General features: G+C 36.8%; 1 protein-coding gene across 1 annotated transcript in view; it reads right to left on the reverse strand.

Annotated features, from left to right (window-relative positions):
• LOC106877214 (phosphatidylinositol-binding clathrin assembly protein LAP) overlaps positions 1–3179 on the reverse strand; it is a 162746-nt gene extending 159567 nt beyond the window's left edge. Inside the window, exon 1 of the mRNA XM_089343179.1 lies at positions 2674–3179. Coding sequence (XP_089199305.1) covers positions 2674–2803 — 130 coding nt within the window. The 5' untranslated portion in view covers positions 2804–3179. The remainder of the gene's footprint in view (positions 1–2673) is intronic.
• Positions 3180–9397: the final 6218 nt, after the last annotated feature.

A 9397-nucleotide genomic window follows, 5' to 3' on the forward strand; every position in this document is an offset into this window, starting at 1 on the left:
CTCAGTTACAAGATGCTGTACAATTAATTTAAAATGATGTAATTAAGCAGGCTTTACATTTGACAGAGTAATTTGAATGCTAAAGGGTTAATAATAATAATGGTTTTCAATTTTGGAACAAGACCAGCAAGTTCAGGGAAGGAGACAAAGTGATTGCATTGACACCAGTGCACAGCTGGTACTTATTTTAACGACCCCAAAAGGATGAATGGCAAAGATGACCTCGGTGGCATTAGAACCCAAACCATAAAGACAGATGAAATGCCATTAAGCATTTTGTCCGGTGCAGTAACAATTCTGCCAGGTAACCACCTTAAATAATAATAATGTATTAATTAGACTGGTACAATCATTTATGAATGAGACAAAATGCTTAGCAGCATTTCTTTTGGCTTGTTATGTTCTCAGTTGAAATTCTACAGAGGCCAAATTTGCCTTCCATATTTTCAATAAAACAAATACCAGTTGAACACTGGGGGTTAATATAATCAACTAGCCCCTCCCAACAAAATTTCAGGCCCTGTGCCTATAAGTAGAAAGAAATTACTGTCATTATCATTTTAATAATCTATTTGCCACAAGGGTAACTAACAGAAGAGGGAGGGACACACAAAAAGTTGCTGCAAATGGCGAACACAAAATCCAGCCAGCGTCAATTTTCATAATGATATCATTTTATTTCATAATGATATCACAGATGTCTAGAAAATCTCCAAGAAAGAAGAGGCAGCAATAAGGACACGCACATACACATGCACTCAGCATTAACACTACTAAGACATCATATCATATTGAAACATGTCATTAGCCAAACCATCAAACGTATCATAAACAGAGATATCGGAGCAAAATCCAGGAAGGAAGGAAGGAAGGAAGGAAGGCTTGGTTTCGTTATTGTTAATAATATTGATACCGTTTTCTTTTTGTATATTTACCACAAGGGTATCAGACGAGGGAAGGGGACATTACAAGGACAGTTTACAATTTGTGAGGGGAGGGGGTACGTAATGGATGAGGAAAACGAAAGAAGGGCGAAATGAGACAACGATGACAGAAAGGTGTGTGTGTGGGGAGGGGCGATCGTATTTGCCACAAGGACAAGAATCTATAAGGTGACAGGAGAAGACAGTTAAAAGGAAATCAAGTGGGGTCGTGAGAAGGGAGTTTACACCTGATTAATCATCATCATCATCGTTTAACGTCCGCTTTCCATGCTAGCATGGGTTGGACGAGATAATAATAATAATAATAATAATAATAATAATAATAATAATCCTTTCTACTGTAGGCAGAAAGCCTGAAATTTGGTGGGAGGGGGGCTAGTCGATTACATCGACCCCCAAACAGATGAAAGGCAAAATTGACCTCGGCGGAATTTGAACTCAGAACATAAAGACGGACGAAATACCGCTAGGCATTTTATCAATCATAATAATAATGATAATAATAATAATAATAATAATAATAATAATAATAACCGTTTTATTTGTCACGGGGTAACGGATGACAGGATGCCATCATCAATCAATTATGACCACGATCGCTTCGGAATCAAATACCGACAATAATAATTGATATTGTTAACAACGGGGTAATTAATGACGATGGATTCTTAATTAGCCACAAGGGCAAAAGAGAGAGCAAGGCGTAGATGTGCTGAAACATCACCAAAAAAATATCACAAGGCAAGAAATTTGAAAAATTCTTCTGAGAAAAAAATAATAACTCATGGAGACAGAACGAAACGACTGGCTGGCTGGTTTATTGGTTGGTGTGTGGGTTGAGTTAATTAGTAATAATAATAATAATAATAATACTAGTAGTAATAATAATAATACTGAGAGTTGTTATATTAATTGAAGATAATGAGAGATTCTGAAATTATCCAGAAGAGCAAACAAAAACAAACAACACACTTCGTTTAGAAGAAATGTGTGTGTGTATGTGTAATTATGTGTGTGTGTATGTGTAATTATGTGTGTGTGAATGTGTCTTGCAAAACCTGACAAATTCAGCAGGAAATGAGAGAAAAGGAAGGCGGGTTTCGGGTTTGGTTTGTGTCGTGAGTGTGTGTGTATATCAAATGTATATAATACATATACGTTTATATATCTGTGTATGTACACAGGCACTATACATACAACCATATGTACAGAAACATCCATCACGTATGTCCATGCATACACATCAAACACATATATATATACCCATATACATCCATCACACAAATACACATATTAAATTCAGTATACATCCATCTATTCACATACTGCTCGCAAACAGCCTTTGCATATATATATATATATATATATATATATATATATATATATATATATATATTCGACACATATATATATATATACGTACACATATGAACATACATCATACATGTATATACATACACCATACATACATAAATATACATACATTATATTTGTGTAAAGCCACCACAATATACACATTATCACATCACATACAACATATCACCATAAATAAATATACACACAATATATATATATATCTACATATTTATGCATACATCTTATGCATATATGCATCCATATATCACATTTATATAGACATTAAATACACTTAAAGGCATGTTGTAACATAGACACCATATATATATATATACACGCACACATACATCTATATATCTAAATATATACTCACAATCAAGATGCTTCTTTTTTGGTCCCATGATTTCCTCTGTGGTCGCTTTACACACAGATTTGGCCAGCCCTTGACCAGCGATGCTGTGTCTGGCCGCATTAACGCGGTCCATAATACTCTGACCTGACATGTTGATGTGATGGTCTTGATGCCACTGCAGGTGCTCTTTTTCACAGTATGATTTCGCTTTCAGAGGGCGTTTAGGAGGGGAGCTAGTCTTTAATTAGATGTATGTTTCCTAGAGGGTAGGTTAATATTAATAATACTAATAATAATAATAATGTTGTTATTATTATTAATATTATCAATATTATATTATTTTATTGTAGATGATCTTGTCGCTGTTATATATTTTCCATTCGATGGTGGGTTTTGGTAGCAATATAGTTTTTTTCGGGAAGAAAATAGATAAAATACATTGAAAATGATGTGAGTTTGACCACCACCACAAAGTTGAACAAATGTATATATGTGTTGTATATATATATATATATATATATATATATATATATATATATATATATATAATATATATATATATATATATATATATATATATATATATATATATATATATATAAGGAGATGGGGGTACAGACAGGAAATAAAGGAATAGACACAGAGATGCTAGGAGAAATAACGAAGGGTAGGGGAAAGAATGTGGGATGTGGATTGGAACCTTAAATTTAAATGGTCAGTCCAAAGCCTGGGATGTCTGAGGTGGGTGGTGTTTGTCCACCTTGGCAAATAAATGTAGAAGGAAACCAGAACATAGAAATCGGTCTTGTTTCTTTGATTGCAGTGGCAGCACAGCTGAAGATCTGATGATGTTTCTTGTTATTGTGGATATATATGAAACGTATGTGTGTATATATATATATGTATATATATATATGAAGAGAGAGAGAGAGATGTAGATAGATATGTATAGATACAAGTGTATGTATGTAGATAAATATATAGATAGATATGAGTATGTATTTACAGACGAAAGTATGTGTGCCTATATATATATATAATTATATATATATATATTTACGTGATTGCTTGTGTGTGTATATATATTTACGTGTGTATATATATATATATATATATATATATATATAAATGTATGGATGTTTGTATATCTATGTGTATATGTGTGTGTGTGGTAGTGTGTACGGGGGGGAAATCTTGGGAGGGGTTGCAGCAAATAGTTCTTTCTTGTTTAAGCCAGTGTAATTCAAATGTGTACATATAATATATATATTATATATATTATTATTATAGACAGAAGTCAGTGCTTCGTCTTCGTGTCTCAAGCTGACAACAACTACACACATTCGCTCCAAGATGGCGAGAAAGCTGGAGTAAACAGCAGCAGCAGCTGGACTAACCGGTAAAGGAGAGAGAGACAGAGAGAGAGAAACAGAGAGAGTGGGAGAGAAAACCCGGGTAGAGAGAGGGAGGAGTGAAAGGAAAAGAAATACAGGGAGGGGGAGCGAGAAGAAAAGCGACAATAGTGAAAGAGTGAGAGTGAGAGAGAGAGAGAGAGAGCGCGAGAGATTGAAATCTAGAACGAGGGAGAAGGAGGGAAAGAAATTAGAGAGAGAGAAAGCGAGAGAAAAAAACGAATGATAGGGGAAAAGAGAATAGAGAAAGAAAGGGAAAGCGAGAGGAAGAGAATAGAGAGAGAGGGAAGGAAGAAAAAACGTGAATGAGTGAGTAAGAGCGAAAGAAAGACAAGGAGTAAGAGGGCGTGTGAGAAAGGTGAAAGATATGTAGTGTTAGTGAGAGAAGGATAATGAGGAGGAGTAAGAGAGATAGAGTAAGATGATTGGAGGAGGAGGAGGAAGAGGTGAAGAAAAAAAGCTAGGGTGACAGGAGTAGGAGTACGAACTGCAGAAACTGTAACAGCAGCAGGGATCGTGGGAGAGAAGGAGGAGGAGGAGTAAGAGGAGAAGGAGGATTTGAGTCACGTGAATCGCTCGCTGACGACACTGGCGCGCCGCCACAGAGCATGCGTAGAAAGGGACACCGAAAATTTAACCCGCAAAAAAAAACAAAAATTTTTTTTAAAAAAAGAAATAAAAGATGAGTTGACAAAGAAGGAGACCCGCCTTCTTTTCTTATACATACATATTTATATTCGTATATGTGTATATATATATATATATATATATGTATGTATATGTGTACACATGCTTGTATGTATATAGAAGCATGTGTAAGCATGTGCATTCTTATGTGTGTATACAAATATATTTATATGTATGAGAGCATACGTGCATGTACATATATGTATACATACATGCGTATTTTAAATATACACACGTTATATACACTCACACATGCACACACACACACACACACACACATATACACACATATAATTTGTCTTTCACTTTTTACATGTTTCAGTCATTTGACGGCGGCCATGCTGGGGCACTGCCTTGAATTTTCCGAATGAACCGACACAAGTACATTTTTAATCTGGTAGTTATTCTGTCGGTCATTTTTGCCGAACCGCTAGGTTATGGGGACATAAACACACCAAAGCTGGTTGTCAAGCGATGGCGGAGGACACACACACACATATATATAGATACAAATTTATGATGGGCTTCTTTCAGTTTCCGTCTACCAAATCCACTCACAAGGCTTTGGTCAGCCCGAGGCTACAGAAAAAGACACTTGCCCAAGGTGCCACGCAGTGGGACTGAACCCGGAACCATGTGATTAGGTTCTTACTACACAGCGACACACATATATATTCTTTCACTTGTTTCAGTCATTTGACTGCGGCCATGGTGGAGCACCGCCTTCAATCGAACAAATTGACCCCAGGACTTATTCTTTGGAAGCCTAGTACTTATTCTATTGGTCTCTTTTGCCAAACCTCTCATTTCCGGGAACGCAAACACACCAACATCGGTTGTCAAGCGATGGTGGGGGGACAAACACAGACGAATACATACACATCTGCATACATACATACATATCTATACATACATACATATATATATACAAAAATAAGACGAATGACCAGAGGAATGACCACTAGTTTTAATTGATTAATATCAATTTCTACCCTTACTCTTTTACTCTTTTACTTGTTTCAGTCCTTTGTACTGTGGCCATGCTGGAGCACCGCCTTTAGTCGAGCAAATCGACCCCAGGACTTATTCTTTGGAAGCCTAGTACTTATTCTTTCGGTCTCTTTTTGCCGAACCGCTAAGTTACGGGGACATAAACACACCAGCATCGGTTGTCAAGCGATGTTGGGGGGACAAACACAGACATACAAACACATACACACATACATATATATATATACATATATACGACAGGCTTCTTTCAGTTTCCGTCTACCAAATCCACTCACAAGGCATTGGTCGGCCCGAGGCTATAGTAGAAGGCACTTGCCCAAGATGCCACGCAGTGGGACTGAACCCGGGACCATGTGGTTTGTAAGCAAGCTACTTACCACACATATATATATATATATATATACGACGTGCTTCTTTCAGTTTCCATCTACCAAATCCACTCACAAGGCTTTGGTGGGCCCGAGGCTATAGTAGAAGACACTTGCCCAAGGTGCCACGCAGTGGGACTGAACCCAGAACCATGTGGTTGAGAAGCAAGTGTCTTACCACACAGCCACTCCTGCGCCTTTGCCACACATCAACCCCTGTGCCCACATACATACATACATACATATATACATACATTCATACATACATACATGCATACATATATATATATATACATACATACATACATACATACATACATAGATGCATACATACATACATACATATAAGCACAGGCATGGCTGTGTGGTAAGAAGTTCTCTTCCCAACCACATGGTTCCGGGTTCGGTCCCACTGTGTGGCACTCCAGCACAAGTGTATTCTGTTATAGCCCCAGCCCAACCCAGCCAAAGCCTTGTGAGTGGATTTGGTTAACAGAAACTGAACGTATGTATCTGTATGTCTGTTTGTACTCCACAACCACTTGACAACCAGTCTTAGTTTGTTCACGTCCCCATGTTTTAGCAGTTTGGCAAAAGAGATTGATAGAATAAAATGCCATGCTTATAAAATAAGCACTGGTGTCGAATTTGTCCCACTAAACACTTGAAGGTGCTGTAGCATGGCCGCCATCCAAAGATTGCATCTGGTGAAAGATAAAAGATGGTTGTGTGTTTGTGTATGTGTGTGTGAAATAATTCTTTTGGAGAATATATCGAATCACACATGTATAAGTTATAAGTAATATCATGTAAATATTAAGTTGAAAAACCATTTGGGGTTGATAAAGTCAATGGGTGACCTTGGGACCCGAAGGATTGCTTTGGCCCAATGGTAAAACACCCATCCCATCATGACTACAGAAGATGCAAGTTCATTTTCCAAGAGTAGCCTTTTGATTGTTTCTATCCAAAATAGGTGTTCAACCTTATATTTTGCATGTTATTATCTATAGCTTTAAGTGTAGGATTTGATATATATTATTCCACAAAAAAAAAAATTATAATTCCTATTCTCTCTAAAGTTTATAAAATCTCATGACATCATATATATATATATATATATATATATATATATATATATATATATGCAGAGGTTGGACAAAATAATGGAAACACTTTAAAATTTCAAGCAAATTTATTTTAATATGGGGTAGAATCACCTTTGGCAGTAGTTACAGCTTGAATTCTACGAGGTATGGACTCGTACAAAGTTTGAATTGTTTCCAAAGGAATTTTTGTCCATTCTTCAGCTAAAACAGTCTCCAGTTCTTGTAGTAATGATGGTGGAGGATATCGACTCCTTACTTGTTTTTTTCTAAAATGCAACCATAAATGTTCCATAATATTGAGATCTGGGGACTGTGGTGGCCAGATAAGATGTTCAACTTCACTAGAATGTTCCTCGTGCCATCCAGTAACAACTTTAGCTGTGTAAATTGGTGCATTATCATCCTGAAAGATTGTGTTTCCCTCCAGAAACAGTTCCACAACCATAGGATGAATTTGATGAGATAAAATGCTAAAATAATCTTGACTATTAATTCTGTCATGAAGGGAAACCATTGGGCCGGTGAATTTCCAAGATATAGCCCCCACCTCCAGATCAAAACAGATCCTCCTCCATGTTTAACAGTAGGAAGAAGGTAGTCTGGGTCAAATGCTTCTTTTGGCTATCTACACACATATACTCGGCCGGTGGTAAAGGATGACTTGTCCAAGAAAATAACATTCTTCTACTGCTCCAGGGACCAATTCTGTAGGATTTTACTCCAACTCTAAATGCTTTGCAACGTTTGTTCTAGAAAATAGTGGTTTTCTGATTGCAGCCCTCCCACAAAATCTAGCTTTGTGCAGCTCCCAGTGAACAGTTTTTGTGGAAACTGGGTTCTCGAGATGGTCATTAAGCTCTGCAGTAATTTTGGGAGTTGTACTTTTGTGATCCTTTCTAACAATTCACGTAAGAATCCAACGGTCCCTATCTGAAAGTTTTGGTTTTCTTCCAGAGTCTTGTTTCGATGAAGAGGTTTTACCCTCTTTCTCAAAGGCTGACATTACTTTCGAGACAGTACTTCTCGATACACCAAACATTTTGGCTGTTTTCGTTACGCTAGTGCCTGCCATACAAGCACCAATAATTTGACTTCTTTGAAAGTCCGATAGTTCTGTCATTTCAATGAATTTTAATTACCTTTTTCTGATGATATCTGAAAAGAAACTTTACAATTTTAGCAAAACATAAGTAACACAAATAATAAATCAAAAAACATAAAAATAAACCAGCTTTTGACAGTTTCATAGATATTTCAAAATTATGATGCTATGAGGCTAGATGTCTCCATTATTTTGTCCAACCCCTGTATATATACACATATATAAAGAGTTATTTTGTGTGGGATTATCAATCCTGACACACAAAAGTAGCATTAATTTTTTAGGTCGTGAGTAGTCAGTCCAATATTCATTTCAGTCAGAGGAACCAGCTTCGCATGCTAGAAATAACAGCCATATCTCACAAAACTGCGATAACATACTCTTTTCTTTTACTCTTTTACTTGTTTCAGTCTTTTGACTGTGGCCATGCTGGAGCACCGCCTTTAGTCGAGCAAATCGACCCCAGGACTTATTCTTTGGAAACCTAGTACTTATTCTATCGGTCTTTTTTGCCGAACCGCTAAGTTACGGGGACATAAACACACCAGCATCGGCTGTCAAGCGATGTTGGGGGGAAAAACACAGACACACATACATAGACATACATATATATATATATATATATATATATATATATATATATATACATATATACAACAGGCTTCTTTCAGTTTCCGTCTACCAAATCCACTCACAAGGCTTTGGTCAGCCCGAGGCTATAGTAGAAGACACTTGCCCAAGATGCCACGCAGTGGGAATGAACCCGGGACCATGTGGTTGGTAAGCAAGCTACTTACCACACAGCCACTCCTACACCTATAATGAAAGAAATATGTAATCAATCTACTCACCTTTCTGCAAAGAATTTTTTTTTCAGAGTAATTTCCCGCAGTGATATGATAAAGTGAAATTAAAGTGTTCTTTTTCGAAAGTTACAGAAAATATGAATGCAACAGCAAACTCTTTTGAAAAAAAGAAAAGTAAAAACAGCAAAGTGAAATTAAACTGTTCATTCATATTGTGTGGGGAAACACACGTTTTACTTGTGGCAATAAT

The sequence above is a fragment of the Octopus bimaculoides genome, chromosome 27, assembly GCF_046866305.1.
Source record: "Octopus bimaculoides isolate indiv1 chromosome 27, ASM4686630v1, whole genome shotgun sequence".
NCBI classification, from domain to species: Eukaryota; Metazoa; Mollusca; class Cephalopoda; order Octopoda; family Octopodidae; genus Octopus; species Octopus bimaculoides.